At 35.1% G+C, this 21,650-nt stretch overlaps 1 protein-coding gene across 2 annotated transcripts in view; it reads left to right on the top strand.

Annotated features, from left to right (window-relative positions):
* Window positions 1-21,650, top strand: part of LOC118267476 (inhibitory POU protein) — a 78,295-nt gene that overhangs the window by 42,655 nt on the left and 13,990 nt on the right. For both annotated transcript variants that reach the window (XM_035581503.2, XM_050704097.1), the window contains 2 exons: window positions 2,767-2,823; window positions 13,962-14,144. In XM_035581503.2, coding sequence (XP_035437396.1) covers window positions 2,767-2,823; window positions 13,962-14,144 — 240 coding nt within the window. The remainder of the gene's footprint in view (window positions 1-2,766; window positions 2,824-13,961; window positions 14,145-21,650) is intronic.

The following is a 21,650-nucleotide window of genomic DNA, read 5'->3' as shown; positions in this document are numbered from 1 at the left end:
AACATTTATTCAAGTAGAAGTACCAACTCTACTTAAACATTAGCTGCCCAAGAAACGAACGAACGTAGCTTAATAAATTTTCAAGTATCTATTCAAATATCCAAAAGTCCTTTCGTCAAACTGGTAATTTCCAACAATTATTTCTACGTACAGTCAATTGGAACAAAATTAATAGGGGAAGGTTGCTATAAACGGACCACTTAACTTTACGACCTCAAATCGCGAAAACTATGTGTTAAAATTAAACCAGTTTTGATTGATGACCATTATTTTGATAAAATAGGACCTTTATTTATAATAATCAAACGCATTATCAATTCGGGCTTATACTTTTCAATATAAATGAAAAAAACAAAATTTTGGACTGTTGCCTTCTTTGGACCATGGGCACCTTCAATGAACCACCAGGTTGCCATCAACGGACTTCGAGATATTTGTTCTAAAGGTCCAATCAAGGCAACTAATTATAATAAACAATATTGTAAAACTATGACATACGAGTAGAGACAAACAATACACATACGACAATCAAAAACAGTATAGTTTTAGACTTAGTTAGTTTTTTAGATTATAATAAATAAATGGTCATGATTAGATGTTCAAGACAACATTCATAGAATCACTATTAAATTGTCTAACATTTCTCAACATAGTACCAAAATAAATATGAATACTACAATACTTACATCAAATTGTCCTGAGCGAAATAATTAGATTTTGACCGCCGCAAACACAACGACACACGTGCTTCCTCGCCAAGCATCGCAGCGTCACCGAGGTAAGAGGGGGGTGCTACTGAGCCCTCGCGGACCCGTTCCGTTAAGTTTAGGTACTGCTAACTTGCATAGTTTTGGAAATAGAGTGGTGGTCCAATGAAAGACCTGGTCCAATGAGCGCAACCTTCCCCTATACCTGTACGTAGTGCACTAATAAATAATGTATGGTGTAATTGGGTTAAAACACAGTCATTGGGTTTTGTAATACGACGTTTCTTGCAGGATACAGCACATCAAACTGATAGTCTGTCAAATTTAAACTTTATTGCAAAATTATAAGGTTAGAAATCTATAAAAGTTGTACACTATACGTTTTACCTATATTTGTACACGAACAGTTGTCCTAGTTTTATCGGTCTAAAAACCCATTAAGATCATTTTGTCACGTCATATTTACGTTAAACAACAATGTCGTTGATGAATAACTTCTAATTCTTTATAAACTAGTTAACCAATATTTAGAACAAGGAGCAAACATATCGGTATGACAAATAACCGATTACCGAGTTACGTTAACAACAGTCATCCATTACCTGGGTATCGAATGCAACACGCCTGTTAGCCGAATGAAATTTTAAGTAGTGCTTAACTCGGTAATTTGCTCGGTTGTCTTATGTTTTATTTTGTACGCGACGTCCATGTCGACGGTTAATGGAACTCAATTAGAAGTCATTGATATACAATTTTAAACGTACGCCCGATGTCGTTTAGCGAATTGAAAGGCTCAATTTATGTGAATAGAAAAAGAGAAAACTCTTTAATTTGAGGGATCGAAATAAATAGTTATTCTACTGTAAGTATATTTATTTGAAAACTGTTTGTGTATCAATGTTTTTTTAGTAATTTTTTTACTTATTGATAAACTACTGTAGGTCATAAGTAGAATCCTTTAGTATTATTAGATATACTGATTTGATATCGTGATTGGTTCGCTACATAATCGTCTTATACACAGTAAAGTTTTATACACGCGTTTTATATTTACAAATTTTCATATCTTTATATATATAATTCTTCTGTAAGTGTGTATGTCACTGAACTTCTCTTAAACGAGTGGACTGATTTTGATGAAATTTTTTGTGTGTGTTCAAGGGGATCTGAGAATGGTTTAGATTCACAATTTTGTCCGCTGGACAATGTTTTTTTTATTAATTTTTTATTTATTAGTAGTTGTTGATTTTGGAATGTTTTACATTGGATCTGACAAATTTTCAAATTAAAGACGTGTAGACAGGACAACGTCTGTCGGGTCCGCTAGTACTATTTAAAGTTTAAATGGTATATGGAAATTTTAAAGGGATATCAAGAATAACTCATACTTTTTGTTAATACGAAGCATTTTCTTCTATTCTTAGAATTCTTAGTACACTTATTAAAACAGATTAACAGGTGTTGTTAGTTTATTAGGTAGGTACCGCGTTTAATCTCGGGTAGAGTGAATGTAATCCTAAGCGAAGGCAATAAATTTCTTTGTACATAGTACCGAGTATCGTGGACGGTTTTATTTGTCTCTAGGTTACAAGACTCCGCGGTAACCCAATTAGGTGACATTTTCACTTGATTACAACTATTTTTCTCCTAAAATACGCGTACAGAATTAAATATAAAACCTATAAACACATATGAGTTCATTGTTTTTAATTTATAATCACGCGCGCAACCAATTGTAAAAAGGTTTGCATAAAATATAAACAAACCATCGATAGTATTGAAAATTTCCGTGGAATTGAAAAAAAAAATGTTCGTAAAATGAAAACGTTCAATAAAACGCATATTATTATTAATTTAAACATTAACGCAAATAATACATGATGCTAAATAAATACCTACAGGCCTGTAGGAAATCTTTCCTTTGTAATTTATTTTGTATGGAATTGCATGAATAGTCCTGGAATATTTCCAGTTGTGAACAAAATATCGGTGTTGGTTATTGTTGGGTGGTGCATGCAAAAACAAGTGTATTTAAAAGAACGAGGATTTTTCTTTCCAGAGTCGGATACTGGAAGACGCATCGTTGATGTGCAACTCATGGTCACCACGGCACAACGTAAGTTCTAAATACCAAATTGTAACATTTACAGAATGTTTCTTAATTATCTAATATCGAGTTTGCACTGTAACATGCCTAGCGAATAAGCTTGCGTTTATCTTTGGCCAAAGATGTGTGAACTGTTATACTTTTGTTTTTTATTTTTGCCATGCGATGACGATTTATTTCGCTGATATTGTATATTATGTAATAGATGCCATTTTGAGTTTTCTTCCTTTTTGTAGAATTGAAAATGCAGTTCAGAATTCCTTACATTCCAGTAGAAACTAGTGTCATTTGTTCTTTATTTTATAGATAGTTGATTAGAGTACCGTATGGCGTCAAATTGTAACAGGAATGACGATGACACGTCATTCTTAAAATATACATATACATATGTATAGGTAAGTTTCTTTGAAATCGGTTCCGTGAAACAGTGGCTCACTACAATTAGCCTGAGTTACGTGACTAACGATTTAATGTGCTTTAAAGGTTTTTCAACCTTTGACAATTTCATTTGCTAGTCATGGGCTAGGTTTTAGCCTAGAACTCAATTTGTGTGGACTAGATTTGTGTGTATTTAATTAGACTAGTCGGTTCGATTAGAGAAGTGATTTCGTTATGAAGATACTTACATTTAAGTATTCTGTGAAGAAGAAATTAATGGAGAAAAGAACTAATAGTTTCGAATCACAGAAGGGTAAAATAAGTTAAAAGTGTTATGTCTAGGAATTTAAGTTGGAATTTTAATGATTAAAGAGCCCAAAAGTTCGCTGCAGTGCAGTGGAGACATATAAGTTTTTAAACTGACATAGTCACTAACACTGTAATTGGAACTTGAAACGGGATATATACCATGTTTTTCAATTATTATGAGTTTCCGATACATAATATATGATGGATAAACAGTTTATCCGTGATCATGGCGCTTGCAACAGTGCCGAAATATCGGAAACTCATAATAATTGAAAAACATGGTAAATATCCCGTTTTAAGTTCCAATTCTAGTGGAGAGATAGTCTCCACTCAATATCTTACGAAATCCAGTATTAGTGTAGAATAGTGTTTTAAGCTACAGTTTTAATTGTTCGATGTTGTTTTAGAACAAGGTAGTTTATGATGTTTTCAATCTTAAAAATTAAACGTCTTACTATTTTATCTTTATCTTAAGTTTGATTTCAGTCAACTCACTTTTTCTAGGAATTTTCTGATCCCCTGATCTGATTGGTCGAGTTTCGTATATATATGTTTCAAAATGAGCTTGTTATGATTGGTCGAGATTATTCTCCCAACCAATGACATTGCGGACCGCGATCGAATTCATACCGATCTTTTGAATTGAAAGTTACAGAATAGCTTAGTTTATATTCCTTTTTGATTTAGTTTATGTACGTAAGATGCAATGCATTTCTTCACCATGTTCCACTCTTGGACTATGAGCTTCCTCTACATAAAAAGGTTTACCATTTTCTCCCCGCTTGGCATCCAGTTAAGAGTTCATAGTTTTAAACTGCATTTAAACTACTTAATAGGAGAAAATAAGATGAAAACTTGTTGAGATGTTGGAGTTCAATAAAAAAAGAAGCACAACGTCATATCTCCGAGTACTCCCAACTTTGTCTTTGAAGTTTCCTAATGTATGAATTATTACACAGGGTGAATACTTAATACTAATATTGATTTTGTTCAATTTAATAAGCGCGATACTATACATATGCTTGCAAAGATTATCTAAGTAGCGGTAGCTCATTGACTAATATGTGATTTAATTCTTTGAATTTTGAACTTGTATGTTTATATGCATAAAAAATATGATAACTACATAAGGCTAGGTTTATGGAATTCTCTACCAGTCAACTTCATTTGCCAGGTTTTGAACTCGACCCTTTATTAAACGCATTCTTGAAAAACCTCAGCGTCTGGTCCCCTGTTTCAAGGTATAATGTTTCTAACCGAACTGTAGATATCTATTCGTCGACAATCCGCGATTATCCATTATTATGGGCTATACATGAGCCCTCTTTACAAAAGAGTTGCTTATGATACGCTTGATAATTGGATTGATAATCTCCCATAAACACCAGGTTTATCAGAGAGCGTTGTTGTCTGGTCTTTGCTAAATAGTCACCTGAGCTTAGTGCGGTTTTACGTTAAACAACGAGACCGCGTTCGAAATTCTGATTGGTTGCTACGCTGGAGTTGGCAATCGTTCCGTTTTGATCTCGGTGACCGTAAAACGATCTCCTACTAAGCCCTTTTTTTTGAGGGGGGAAAATCATCCAATGACTTCTCCCGCCTTGGGCGAGGCGAGAGGGAGTGTCAGACTCTTACTGACTAAAAACCACCCCGTTCCTTCTCCTGCTTTTCGAGCCGGAGCCCCGGTAAACCCGCTAGGTAGTCCGCAGCTCCGGACCTACTAAGCCCTAAGTTCCCCTAGTCGGCTTTTACGACACCCACTGAAAGAGACCGAGTAGTGAAAAAATGTATTCTTTTCTACCCCTCACGCCACTAGTTATCATCATAGTAGTAGTATCATTATAGTATGCCTGTAAATATAGAGAAAATTCTATAACTGAAAACATAATTATCATACTTTGTGATTAGGTTTTCGTGGAAAAGTCTGAAAATAAATGTACGTATGTTACCAAATTAATATCGTGATATGGCACGTTGAAGGCTATACAATCGAATAACAATTTAATATCAAGTTTGTCTATTATAACTTCGGATCTTCTGTAAATAGTACATCTACGTTCACAGATTGTACTTAATAAAATATTCAGTATCAAGGACTTGTTCATATCTTTGTCAGATGTATTTATAAGCATTTTAAAGACGTCGTTAGGTATGATTAGGTACAATTAGGTAGACAGGTAATAGGCGATCAGATTGACAGAAGAAATGTTTCGTTATTTTAGCGAGTGATCCCTGTAGTGTTGTGACACGTTTGTATGATTTAAAATCAAGAACTATGGTATACCAAGTATTTGGTACAAATTTTTTTAAACGTATTTTAAGCTGAAACTTTGTGTAGAGATTCTATTCAACCTGTATTCATCAGGGCTTCTTGATGTATATGGGTATTTTGTAACACGTTGTATATTGATAGATAGATACTAGATAGATTGCTATCTAGTTAACATGTTTGTAACTGAACACTGGAACATGTATTTGTACTCATGATTACAAACAACTTTCCCAAATTAACTTTGATTGTTCATTAGTTTATCTTCATCACAATAACAATACAACAAAATTTCCTTTCTTTGCACGATCAACTGGTAGCAGCGAAGCGCCCGCGCCCGCGTTATAGGAAGACTAGTAGGTAGGTATTCTGGAACTTTACGCGCGCACTTACGAACTTTACGCGCGTGCTAATGATATTTTGTTATTGATAAAAAAGAAATAATGAGTTTTTTTTAATGGGTCAAGCCCGCTACCTTCTTCCATACCGCTGCAACTCCTGTAAGCCAGGATCTACAGTAGATTATTACAGTAGATAGACCATGAAAACACCGGAACATTGAAGTCCAGCGCTTCTCAGGAACATGAATGACTTTCTTGGATCCCACAACGAAATTAATTAGACGATATTATTAGAGGAGAAGAAAAGAAAAATACAGTTTCCACTTCCCTCGGTGCCTAAAGGCACAAAAGATACCGCACAACTGGGAGAAGCCCAGTCGCCTTATCGCAAGGAAATTTGTTCTAGACTCCACAAGGTCCGTATAATAATGAAACAATTAAAATATCTAACATACTCTTAGGTATGCTCAGATTGCCAGAGATCACACTCCCAGAGTATGTGATGGGCGGACTGCTCGTGTTGCAACTCCGCTGTCGAACATTGGCACCATGGTGAATCAACGAGTTTAAATGAGAACAGTTTGCTTTTAAAGTTGCCATGGCCAGTAAGAAATTTGGCAACACAGTGATCCACCTCCAACCATGTCCTCTCCAGTCGTTCATGCACGGATGGAAAGAACTGATAAAGGTGGCGGCCCTTGATAAAAGATTCCCATCTACACTGCCACTCAGTCAGAAGTTCATCCCAAACGTCCGTTAATGGCTTAAGCAATCTAGCAATTTTGTTTCGAACACGTTGTGCTAGAAAGTTTGTGGAAAAGTTAGGTCAAACGCGAATCTTGCCAAACGAACTATAATAGTGTAGTTTTCAGCGGCCCTCGTTTGTAAGACTACACGGAATCATCTATGAATAATGAAAAGATTCAGCATTCATTCATCATGATGCATGCTACTAATCAGTCATCTCCTTTTTTTTTAAATAAATGACGATTGTTACACTGTGGGTCTTTAAACCATAAAGTTAACTTAACTGCATGTACTTTTTTCTTTCGGTAAAAATGTACGCCTTACTATAGTGGCTCGTAAAAATAGATATCACGTACGTAGAATCAATTGGAACGTCTGCATAACCATCATCGTCGCTTAATAGGTACCTAGTAGTTCAAAGATAATCTCATTGCACACCCACTCACTTAAGTCTACAATTAAATCAATTTACACCTTTGATATGCGTCTACAAAATGCAAATAACACCCAATTTACATAAATAATAATTTGTAATTAACAAATTATTTGTATATTTTATGATGGTACCCTGTGTGCTTACCCTCCGTAGTCTCCCCTAGTAATTGCAGTATTAAGTGCACAACGCATAATAGAAGAGACACAACCGAAGTACAGTCGGCAACAACTGCGTTGTAGATTTTGTTTTTAATATTTTCTACTACTATTCTTGAAAATCTACGTGCAATTGACTTTTTGTCATATAAAATACTGTGGTATAATATATACCACAGTATTTTATCAAATTATAACAGCTGTTGGTTTTCCATGTTATAAAATAAATAAATAAAAAACTGAAATTTTTCAATACAATTTATACATATTTTACGTATAATAGGTACCCAACCTATTATAAAATATGTATAAATAAAATGAAAGTTAATTTTATTTTTAATGAAGGAACTCGACACTGTGTAATGAAATGGCAAAATATTATGTTTATTATCAGAAGTATTCTTATTATTTTCGAATTTTAATAGAGTTTTTCATCCAGGACATGTTTTGACACTATCTATATATTATATTATGTCTACTTGTTTGTTAGGTTGACGTATGTAACTCTTAACTATTCTGTCGTTGAATTCACCCGCGGCCTAATCGACCGGTCCCCGTATCTCTGTGACATTTGATACAGTCAGTCGGGATCATGTCGCCTTTCAACCCTAAAACGCGCAACTGATGAGTAATAATAGCAGGGATTAGACCGGGACTAATGCCTTCAGCTTTTAGTGATAAATTTTGGCGGGTTTGCATCCCTCTGATGTATTATCTGTGCTATTACCTACTACTACATACATATATTACTTTACGATTATATTAACTAACTTATTGTATTAGTAATTGTAGTAAAATTAAAAAGATGGTTAAGTTAGATATACTGACTTTTAGTAAGAACAAAAACCAAACAAGTTAATGTATGATATTTTGCTGTTAAACTCAATGAAAATACAAACTTATAAATGAGTACCTATTACAACTGCTTAACGAGTGACATACTTAGAATTAAATATCGTAATGTATTTTTGTAAAAAGATATAACGTAAAAATAGAGGTCACATCTCATATTCTCTTTGGTTTTCTGTAACAAAAAAAAAACGAGTCGTCATTGGATACACTTGAGGATCCCTCGCTTTTTATTGTTACTGTGACATTCGCAATTTAAACTATGACAGTAATAATTGTTGTTTGACAAGGGCTGTGACTGCACAATTGAATTAAGCTGGACCCCTGCTTACTCCCTTTTGATTGTTATATCTAATTGATTAACTTATGCTAGTTCATCAGTTTATTTTCCCCATCGAGTGAGTATCGAATGAATGAACGAGTGAGTGAAGCTATTTTAGAGGAACCGATAAACATAATTACATTTTTAAACAGGATTAAACTACATTGTAATTATGATTTATATATTGCTGATCATAATGATGATTGAACAAACTTAAAATTAAATAAAATGAAACTATAACTCAGTGACGGCTCTCAATAACAAAACGTTTATCAGAGAAACGAGTTCTTTAATAAAATTTTAACGTCAATATTCATTTGTATTGGAATCCATGCAAATGGGATATATTCTTGTAGCAATTTGCACTGTCTATTTCCCAGTCAGTTATAAACGAAAAAGCTTTTAATACCTTGTCTTTTCGGTTTAAAATGGTTGCCGTTATTATTTAGGTCGCATTTGACATCCGATAGTATGCAGAATAGAGTGCCGATGTTATTTGTTTTGTTACGTATAAATAGTTTTTATTTGTTTCAATTTGAAATGAAACTTTTTATTTTTGTTGCTATACACAGTAAGTACACCTACATTTCACCATTTGTGTTGTAAGTCCGATGTATAAGGGGTGAGCCTATTACCGTATACTGTGCACAATTCCGTAATGTGTACCTCTATGCACCTTTGTCTACCTCTTTGGGCATAAAAGGCGTGAAGTTGCAGACGTTGAAGACTTTTTTTTGCTTAGTAGTGTAGTGAGATAGTTATCATATTCTAAGATTACTGAACCGATTCCATTGTTACTCAAGGTTTAAAAATGTATTTAATTTATTACCAATTTAAACCGAAATAAGTATGCTCAGCTAGTAAGTTTACGATGCTAATTAATGAAAACAATTTTTTCGCATTCTCCGAACATCCAAACAAAATACAATCTGTGACACCTAACCCTTCGCAGCCGTTGGTGCTGGGCGGCGGCGACAAATTATGCGACGCTTCGTATATCAAATGGGCACTTGTTAGCAATTACAATGAGGGGTTATGCGAACTAATGGCTTCACTGAGGGCAAGCCCGACAACCTTCAATTCCCACGCTCAATTGCACTGGATTATATTTTCAATGTCCAATTTTGGGCAACATCGTGTTTGAGGGTTGATTACATTTTTTGTGCCAGTAACTATAGGTATATACCTAGTGCTATAGTCTTTTTTTATTTTTTTACAGTTTGCAAATGAAAACGGAGGAAATGTGTGTTTAAAATTACCGTTAAATATGGTACCATTTTATGCCGATATTTAAAGGCATTGAAATAGTTTCAAATATCTATTCGTACCTCCTTAGGCAAAATTATTAAAAACACAAAATTTACACGCAAGCTATCACACATACGACCGAGGAAAAACAACTACAAATTATTTTTTGCTTTTTAAGAAAATCGTCGCCTTTTCCCCTCCGCAAGCCTATTCCATTATTGCATCAAAACACCAAAACACGGGGAGCAAACAGAAACCGAATCGATTTAAGCCCACAAAATTCCCATGCAAACAAAATCACCGGGGGCCTGCCAAATAAAACTAGCAGACGTGCTTGCCAGTGCCAAACGAGCTGGCTTTGGCAACCCGGAGAACTAGCGGCTTTTAAGAGGTCCGGCTCCATAAAACTGCCTGTTTGGAAGTCGGGCCGCGAACCGGGCATCTATCGGGACTCTAGCTTCCAGCCACATTTGCGCTTGACTTATGGAATGGGCTCAGACTTTTTAATGTTAAATGGTTTTAAGGTAAAGTGCGGTTACAAGATTGGGATTTTTAGTGTCGGTTTATGGGAGTAGATGATCAATTATGTTTGTGGTACTTACGTCTATTACTTAAATGTTCAAGTAGCTCGTTGGTAAACTGTCTCGTTGATTGGCCGGTAGCAAACGTGATTGCTCAAAGAGTTTAGATAAACTAACAATAATGCAAATACTAACAATAATGTCTCCAAATTACTGTCTACCATTAAACAAATAACAGCCCTTAACACAATAAAACAACACATAAACACAATTAACCGAAACCTCTTCTATTTCAACACACATTTGCAATCAGCGAAGCATTTAATCCCGTACGTAGGTATATGAATTCAACAAATATCAATTACGTTGACCAATTGAATTTCAAGTCCGGTTCGGAGCCGGGATCCGGGTGTAAAAGCGGCGTAAAATAACCAGTCTGGGACTAACTCATGGGTCAGAATTTCTCATAAATTATTTAAAATAATCCGGGAAAATTCCCTGTCGGCGGCAGCCTAAGGTAGTTGTATTTTATTTATTTACGTTCCACATGTACCATTCCAAATTAGTACCGGTAAAGGAGCCTGCGTTGTGTGTATGTTAATTTTTGTCATCTCGTGACGAAATAAATTTTTCGTGTAATGTAATTATGAAGGGACTGTTTTTTTAACGCATTTGTTAGTATGAGGTATTTAGTATGTTTAATATTTGGTTTATTAGATAGCTATTTTGTATTTGGGTTCATTTCAAGGTGTTTCTATTTGACGAATTTATTAAGTATTCACAGGAAGTAAAACCTTATACCAACAGATGTTTCTCGAATAGAAAATCTATTTCGACATAATCAATTGAGATCTACAAATTACGTAGTAGTAGTAGTATATACAATTAGATTTTCTTACCTTGCATGCTTGCGTTTTAGTTTTTTTTAAGTAGGTGTTTATTAAAGCATTAGAATAATTCTTCACATAAATCTTTTGACCATATAACTTAGGCAATGCTTACAAAATGTTATAATAATGCATATGGATTAGTAATTATAATAACATTAGTAATAACTTTTCTAGTTGCATGTCATCGAATTAATAATGACAGTATTTTATACAGTAACCGCCGCACTCAGAGTCATCTAATGGTTGCTTAACCCAGTCCTTAGCAATTGTTTTTGATACAAAATCGTTACTAAGGAATAGTTTAGGTAGTCAGTAAATGTTTCTGAGTGTGGCAGTAGGTAAGTATCGTTTATGCATTGAATATAAGTACCTATATGAAATAAATAAATGTTACTTACATTAACTTAACATTTATAATTAATTAAAAGAATTGCTTCTGATATTGTTGTATTGTGTATTTTCTTTTTACCTAAACGTATTAGAAATATATATTATATATTTGCTTGAAAATATTACCGAATAGATCAGTGTTTCCTAACCTGCGGGTAATTACCCTCGCTGGGGGGTAAAACGGCAATTCTAAGGGGTAACAGAATAAACAAAATAATAGTACGGTAGCACGGTGCTCGCTCGTGTGCTCGCATGTGTGATGTGCGCGGCAAACGGCGACGGGGCGGGTGGGTAGCGGCACGGCCTGTGGCACGGCATCGTGCGGCGCCGATCGTTTCATTTTGAATTACCCAATCTTAGGTAGAACACGCGTTTTATTTGTTCGCAGAACCGAATCACAGGAATCGTATTCTTTGGATTGTTTAAATTTAAAGGTAAGCAGCGTTCCTTAATATTGTTCATGACAATATAAAGGAACGCTGCTTGTGTAAACACACGGTACATAAAGATAATTGATGTAAAGGAGGAATATTTGTTCTGCAACTTTTGGCCCACTATTACTCGCGGCGAAGACGTATTTAAACGCTAAAAAAGCTTATTGAGGAAAATGGCCTGGCGGCCTACTCTAATTCAACGAAAAACGAAGTTTCGGACGAAACTTCGCAGATTGTATACTACAATTCTATTTATTGCGAACTTTCGTGAACAAAAATGAACGAATGAAATGAAAATAAATATATAACTTTTGATATGAAATTAAAAATAAAACGTTATTTCAAGTAATTCTATTAGTAAATCAATAAAACCTACGGCCGAAAATTAAACGAAACTTCTGATCCGAGAACCAGAGTAGGCTTGTCGGCACAAGCTTTAACCAGTCCAGGGGGCCTACTACTACTACTTTGTACAGATAAATGATATTTATTTCTGTAAGTAGGTTATAAAATAACACTTTTACATGTCAATATTTGAAATAGCTAGATGAGGCCGGCATTCGTTCGTTCGTTTCGTTCGTTCTGGATTTCAAGCACTCGTGAAACAAGTTGCATCTCAAGTTTTCGGCTATCATTGCTTGATACACCGTTACGCTTTGGCTGTAAAGACGCTTCCACAAGATTTGCTACAAATGTTAAGTGACATAGTAAAAATTGTTAATCACATTCGAGACAGCGCTACGATCTCAAGATTATTCAAAATTTTGCTACATTGTGTGCTACATTTAATGCCCTGGTGCAAAAACCATATAGAGGTACGTTGGTTATCAAGAGGAAAACTTCTAAGTAGAGTTTACGAACCACGAGAAGAAATAAGATTGTTTTTTGAAAATCAGAGAACACAAAAAGAATAAGAATAATTTGCAAAAATTAAAGACGAAACATTTGTAGCAAAGATGGCGTACCTTGGTGATTTTTTCAGTGAAATAAATAAAACAAATATTTTGACGTTGCAGGGTAAAATCGCAAGTTTTTTTGCGTAAATCGGAACTTTACCAACGTAGAGTCGAAGGTGGTGATGTGTCAATGTTTATACAACTAAGTGAGGAAATAGTAAATACTAAACAAGACATAATCACGTTTGTAAATTCCGTGGTAGAACATTTAACTGCTGTAATAGACTCACTGAAGCAATATTTTCCAAATAATTACGAATAGTCGTGAGTCCTACTCCTGGATTTTAGGACCATATTCTACTTGCGTGGATATTTTCAAAGATGAAGATGTTTCAGCAAAAGTGACTGTTCTTGGACTACGGGTGGATAACTCATTGAAAGTTGATTTTCAAAATAAAGTCGAGGATGTATACGTATATAAATATAACTTACCTAAATGTCGAGGATGTATACGTATATAAATATAACTTACCTAAATGTGCAATGACTATACATATATAAGTTATCTAAACTTATCATTTCTTACCTAATAAAGATATTTTGTTGAATTTGTGTGGTTGGATTATTTTAAAATTACTTAAGGGTTAATTCAATTCCCTTAGTTGTCAACAGGGGCAGCATAGCATTGAAAAGGTTAGGAACCACTGGAATAAAGGATAAAATATTCTTCTTTCTTGTATAATAAAACGAAAAGCATGATTACATAAGTCTTTTGATTGTTTTGTTTGTTTGATCGTAGAAACCTCTATTGTAGAAACCGTACTGTTCATGCATCTACCGCAAATACCGTCTACTTTTATAAGTCAGCTTTAATAAACCAGGATGTCTAGCCTGGGCTAAATAAATAACTTTTATGTCCTAGATGAAATACCAGGTCTTAACAACCTGCCTCTTTTACCCAGGGTGACCTATTTGGCGGGCTGAACGATGGTCTACTGAGCAGGGCGGAGGCGTTGGCAGCAGTGGACATCAGCAAGCACCAGTCGGGACCACAACCGGGCCCCCCACTTCCACAGCTAAAACACGACATGGTGTACCATCATGGAGTAGGGGGCCCCTCACCACACAACGCAAGACCACACCAGGTAACATATTTTTTATGAGATAACTTTTTGAACAATTGTGAAAAACGACTTAGTTCGAAATAAAGCCGCGTTCGGTGCTCTGATTCGTTGGTTAATAAGAGCCGGCCAATCTCGTCTCATTTCAATATCGTTCAACGTAAAATGAACTTGTATTAAGCCCTCAGACTAAAAGAACAGCTATTTGAACTAATTGTCATCTATTCCTGACACTCGATGATCTTAAAGTAATTTCAACTTTATATTTGCAACAATAAAGCTAGCTATTATAAAATCGAGTAGGTATCTATTTTCTTCAACAGACGTAGTACATAATTCTCAAAAAACACCCCTTCATAACTCGATGCCCTACGAAAATCCATACATATCATGGAGAATTGAGTTTAACATCAATAAAACTGAGATGATATCGTAAAGGCGATGTTATTCCTCGCAAATACCAACGCTCTGCGCCTTCCTTCGATTCATAAAGTACCCCAAGTCTTTGGTGATTCGTAAGGTCGTGTTGCATCATATTTTCTACACCCGGATTTTTGGTTTCAAAATTACTTCTTCGTAAAGTAAGTAATGTCACGTAGGTTTTTAAATAATTACTGGTAGTTATACATTTTACGTAAGAATCTTATTAATCAATCCTTTACATTTTGTTTTTGAAATAAAGACCAAAGACAAAGCTTTGCTGAACTTTGAAGTAATAATATCTTTGAAAAAAAATTAAAGATAGAATGATATTCAAAAATCTAGTACAACATCACACTACTTAATACACACACAACACTTAATATTAATTAAAAAATCGAAAATCATGGCTGATTTTGGCTATATAATGGCTTATCACAACCAATTTCAATTACGAGTTTAACAAGAAAAGTAAACGAAAAAAAATCAACATTTCCACCATATTTCCAACAAAATAACAAGGCAGAATCATAAATAACAATAACAGGTGCATTTCTATATGCGTGTTGGAAATCTTCAGATCTTTGGGTCCCGTCTCCTGGGACCCGAGGGGTTCGTAGAGGTAAGAAATATGGGCCCCGTACTATAAAAATGAACTAATATTATGCACTATACTCTGTAATGGCATATGGGATTGTTTATACGATATCTTGTACCAATAGGGTTCGTCTTTGTCGTGTATTGAAGCAGTTTTGCATTATTACTCGATTGCGTAGATAATATAATCTTTCCTGTCCCCTTCCCTACTTTTGGATGTATTAAAGGAAGGAATGGAATGCAATTGATGGTATGTTCTAAGGTTAATGAAACGCTGATATAGTATTTTTAGACAAGTAGGTAGTAGTTTTTGTTTTGATAAATGATAAGAAAATATTGACTTAGAAAGTGCTTTTTGAAATGCCGTTTGAGACTGGAGTTTATGGGGCGTTGACGTTAAACGACAGAGTGCCAAAATAGAACATATATTGTGCTGAACTCAAGCATTGTAGAAACGGGCAGGAGATAAGTTTCATGCCCGTTTCTACAATGCTTGAGTTCTTTATCCAGTTTTAGTTATTTATCTTACTAAATAAACAATTTAAAAGCCTTGGCACAAGTATCCTTGTAGGAATATACTTGATAAAACTTTAAATATGTTTAACATTTCCAGTTACTAGTTTTACAGTTAGAGTAAATTGAAATAATGAGAAAATAAATTATTTATTTCAAGAAGATCGTTGGTTGTACGATTATCCGAGTAACGTACACGAAGATATTGATCTCATAAATTATTTATTAAAGTTTCTTGCTCTATGAAAAATAGTTTTGGAATTACGCTCTGACGGAAAAATGAATGAAAACATGTTCAGTATCGTAAATATTTGTACTGAGTAAAATGCTATCAATTGGGAGTTATTTAAATATGAATTTATAATAGATGTACATTTTACATTTTAATTATAAGTTCGTTTAGTAGGTACTCTGTATACTCGACAACGAACCTCTATGCCTTAGCTAGCTAGCTTTTTAGCTAGATATAGGTATGTTGAATGTCAGTTACTTATAATTCATTGGTATATCATTTATTGTTCCATTTATAAGTCACAACTCTTTGTCGGTCAATTCTTCTTGTAACGTTTGTGCTTCTTCACTACATAGTATAAAACAAAGTCGCTTTTTCTGTCATGTTGTATGTCCCTATGAACGCTTAAATCTTTAAAACTACGCAACGGATTTTGATGCGGTTTTTTTTAATAGATAGAGTAACTCATGAGGAAGGTTTTTATGTATAATACAGGTATAATATATCACCATTGCACCCATGCGAAGCTGGGGCGGGTCGCTAGTAGTCTATATGTCGTGCCTGACCGTGTTTGAAAAGTATTAGTAATGTGGTTTAGATTCACAATCTAAGATAATGGCGCTTAGAAGGAAACGGAACGTGCTTCAGACCTTACAGCACTAGAGTAAATAAGTTTCCTCCTAGAACTTAATACTCAATACTCAATACTCAATAAACTTTATGACAACAATCATATCACTAAAACAAATATAACAACGCGTTTATACAGTTAACGTGATAAATATACACTACAAATGTGTTTGCAATTTTTCTTGAACCCCTGTGTTGGAGGGTTCGAACCCACGTAATGCGTTCTTTATTGCCCACGGTACCCAAACGGCAGCAGTTTGGGGTCCCTTCATGTCACTAATCTGTAAATGTAGTTGTTGGGGTACTTGGGACCTTGTAGAGTGATGCTGGGTTACGATCAACCTGATGTTTGGAAATTGAGGGACGAGTTAGCTTATAAATGACCCCCCCATTTTCCTTGGTCACGCCATCGCTTAAGAATTTCATAATTTTTATTCTTAGATTGTCAATAGTTAGGCGTGTGGTGAGAGTAGAATACACCATTTGTCTATTTGCTTGACATAAGCGACAACGCATTTGGTAGAGACCAGCCAGCAGCAGTTTTTGATAATTCTGAATCTATTTAACTGTAATTTCCAACCCGCTTGCAAGCGAAAAGATAGTGGCACACCCTAACCCATAGACAACCACGAGCAATTAATGATTTAACTGCATCAATCTTCAGCAAGCAAGGACTTGACTGAAAGTAAGAAGAGGTAGAAACTCCTCTTTGGAAGGATCTAGTATGGCCTGGGCCTCCTCCACGCCGGCGAAAGCAGGTTGGATCGAAGTTTAAAACTGGATGTGACTAGACTCTGGTCAACTCTTGTAACACTTACGAGAACTGTAGCCGCGACAAACTGTATTCTACGTCGTCATGACATGTTCTTCCGCTCCTACATTTAACCTAATGAAACAAAATAGAGAAACCTAATTCGGTATGATTACAGTCATTCGACTAAGTTCACTGCAATTACTATGTGGGCACAACAACTACGAAAAATGCAGTTTAACCTGACACGCATTAAATATGTATAACAGAGTTAGGGCACGTCTAGCACCCTAGATACCTTCTGACCTTAAAGTTAATGGCTTCTGAGCTGGAAAATTGCACCTAAACTCTTATGCAGTTAGGTGCAATATTGTATCGAGGTGGTTCGCCTTGAGTATCATCATAAAAGTTTAATATGGTGTGTTAAATATAGTATAATAGGTGGAACAGGGCTTCTTCTGTCAGTTCGTCTTTGGACAATGGCGAGTTTACTTCTCCTTGCAAGAAATTGGCTTGAATGGGACAATTTTTTCATTTATTTGCGTCTCTGTCACGTAAGTCTAATTATTTGTTACTAATTGTGGCGTCGTAATTGTAGGGTGAGTTCGATTTATGTTGTTTTAGCCTACTATTAAAAAAGGAAACAAATAATAAGCAACTGTGTAGCGTATTTGACTAGTATATACAAATATACATTTTGTATCATAGTGTGTCTTTGATTTAATATAATGTTATGGGTACTAGTAAATGCGTGTGCGTGCGTGCATTTATCTTGTTCTTATATATACAAATTAATTGCAGTTCGTTAGACTTACTTACACTCAAAAATGGTCGGTCAAGTCTGTCTGTCCGCTTTGGCAAATTTTTGGTCTTAAATTATTTGAAAGTACCGGGAAGGTTCAAATGGTAAGAAAAAAATAATATTGAGGTAGTAAAAAGTTTGCCGGGTCATCTAGTCATATAATGATGGCTTTAGTCAACACATCTTTATGTGGTAAATAACAATATGCTCATACAATGAAACAGATCGAAGACATAAGAGGCTAAATATAACATTAATACTTACTCTTCTTGACTTTACAAAATGTTTCCTATCCACTCTTAGATTCTTGGTACACTAGGGGTTACTCCACCCTCTAAGATATGAGAGTGAAGATAACCCTATTCGTGCACCAAACGTTAGAGTTAAAACAACAAGTAGAAGTTGTACAAAGGGTAAACAAGCCAAGGGTAGCTTCAGTATTTTACTACGCAATTGTCACTGCGGTCACAAGGGACCTCCATGACAGTTTTTTTTTGTGCTTTTGTTTAAAAATCGACCGTGTAATGCGAAGGGTTTATTGCTTGGGGTACGCTACAGTGGGTAGCGGACGCACGGTTAAATTGTTTTTTTTTTATTTTCATTTTATTTTTTTCGTGTTTGAAAGATAAGTTTGATGAGGTATTTGTTTGTTGGTTTTTTATCGTTATTTTTTTTGTTTGTAAAATTCTTTAGTGGGTCCGTTGATATCAAAGGTGGTGGGTGTTTAAAACTGTTTGGATATAATATCATTTGGATAATACCTCAAACAGATACTTAAATATCCGTACGACAATACATTTTAAAATCATAAAACTCAATAAATCTATAAAGCAGTGTCAGCAGCTAGACAGTGCAACATTAAAGTTAAGTTAAGTTGTGATTTCAGTTTCAGATTATTTATGTGAAAGTTGAACTACAGACCCACCAACTTGTCTGTGAAATGGACAAAATAGGAACTCCAGCCGCCATGTCGTTCGGTTGTCGGTGTCTACTACATACGGATGCTCTGTGTTTTATGTGCGGGACTATCCCGTATAGGTACGTTTGGCTTAACGTAAATTCTCTCCACTACACTGCCTTCCAACGTTCTTCTTACGTGAAGCTATTTTTTTTTTTCAAACGCTAGGATTTTCTCTTGTTTCGCGGGTGCGTTTACATATGTACATACAAGTTCACATACCCGAAACAAAAAATATTTGTGGATTCTTCAAAAATACTTACATATTGTAAAGTGATATTCTAAAAAAATATAAGAATTACAAACTTTTCCTTTTTTTACTTCTGACATTGTTAAGGAAGGCTCGTGCTCCAGCAGTGGGGACCTACATGGTGATGAAACTTGTCATTAGCCAACTTTGCTAAACATTTTGTTAGTATTTTACATATATTATATACATTGCATAATTGAATGCCACAGAAAAAAGCTATATTATAGATTAGCTATGTACCTATGTATCGACTTACATAACATTTCTTATTTTTGAAGACTATTTAGTAATTACTTATATATGTATTAGCATTTTATTATTATAGAAAAATGTTAGGTAATGTTTAAAATAATAAAATTGTTTACCTCATTTCTTATCTGACTAACCCAATTATTGGTAACTTTTATTAATTTGCAACACTAAAAGGACTGTGTCGCTACCACTCAGTTTACAGATAAGTTGGTGGATCTATAAATATAACTTAACGCAACACGTAAGGGTGGACAGAGTGTGACAATCACTGTCCACTTTCCGATCCCCGTATGTAAAGCACATCTGCAATAACAGAGAAAGAAGTTATTTAATTACCCCATGTTTCCGAGGAAGAGGACTATTAGAAAATGGTTGCGCAATCAAAGCGGGTGGATCATTCTGAACTCTCAATTACCAAATAAAACGATCAACTTTTGTTCACATCACCATTTTATACCGGTATTAAATGGAACTCCTGACTCGTCGCATAAAACAGTAAACTCTAGCATCGTTTTGCGTAAAAAAAATCTACGTGTAAGTAATGTACAGTGACGTAATAATTTTTATTTATTTTTCAATTGATTGACATACTCTAGTATGTCAATCATACCCTAGTATACATACTCTAGTATGTCAATCAATTGTCTCTAGTATGTCAATCTCATTTTTACAGAGAGAATAAAAATCTCTATGTATGTGGATGACACTGACAAGTGTCAAAATTTACGTCAATACCCCTATTACGTTACGTCAATATACTGTAACTACAGTACCTACAGGTAAAAAATTAATTTATTTGACTTTTCAATAGGTACAATATAATGTCCCAAAATAATCGTACTTTCATCCATTAATATGACGATATACTCTATTTTTAATTTTTCTAGCAATTTTTTGAGAAACAAATATGCTGTTTGACGCAATAATTTTATGACGTCATAAGTTGCAATCTCCTACAAAATTCATATAAAATTACCATTTTTCACATTTCAATAAATATATTGAATTTGACTAGTAGGAAACAACCGTATTTAGTTTTCTACTCTACAAGTTGACATGTGCTAAATGGCATTGGCGTAGACGCTGCAGTTGTGGCTCATGAGAAAGGGAAAGCGGCAGACCTACACATTTATTTCTTTATTTATTTATTACAAAGACATGCATAATTTTACAGCTTAAGCCAATACATATCACACCCATAAGTCAGGAGTTACTGTGTACCCACAGGAATAAAATGGACGTGGCGTATGCTCTCAACACAGTTTACAGTGGCATATACTCGTCCAGGTCGGTCGTGTGATCCCTTGAGACAAAAAGATTCTCGGGAGCGATGATCCTGAAATCACTCCCCGCCATTTTATACCTGGTACATACCTAGGGAGAAAGGAATCCCTAAGAACCAGGGATACGGGTCGGGCGAGGGATCACGCATCCTCACTATACACGAGGCTCAGGGGGTTTCGTCCGCGAAGGTGGTTGTTGCGAACACAGCAACAAAGAGGCAGAAAATCCATTATAGCGTACCACATACAGTACGGTAGTTGCAATATCGCGTCACACACATAGTTGCATCTACTACACGGACAACTGTGATGACGCGATAAGCAAATTGATCAGGAGGGCGGCTGATGAGAGCGACCATAGGATTATGGACTACAACCTGAAAATGGCCATCAAACACAGAGACGCGGCAGTTGTGGGGACCCTTTTGGGCGAGTAATGGTCCTTAGACCAAAATATCTTCTCTTAAACGACTGGACCGATTTTGATGAAATTTTTTGTGTGTGTTCAATTGGGATCTGAGAATGGTTTCACAATGTTGTCCGCTGGACAAGGTTTTTTTTATTTATTTTTAATTATTAGTAGTTGTTGATTTCGGAATGTTTTACATTGGATCCGACTGACGGCGCTACCATCGCAGTGTCAAATATTAAATTATATTCAATTTTAATTTTAGTCTGTACCGACAGTTAGCGCTGCGATCAAATTAAAAAAATGTTTTGTTATCATTGTTTTATTGTAGACCATGTTCTGGATCAAATATTAAATTAAAAGGTACTGAGTGTTTTGAGAAGAGTTTTGAAGTGTGCCTAAAAACTCTATATTTTGCGAATTTAGTGCAGAA

The sequence above is a fragment of the Spodoptera frugiperda genome, chromosome 25 (assembly GCF_023101765.2).
Source record: "Spodoptera frugiperda isolate SF20-4 chromosome 25, AGI-APGP_CSIRO_Sfru_2.0, whole genome shotgun sequence".
NCBI lineage: Eukaryota > Metazoa > Arthropoda > Insecta > Lepidoptera > Noctuidae > Spodoptera > Spodoptera frugiperda.
This window is presented reverse-complemented; position numbering and strand designations above follow the sequence as displayed.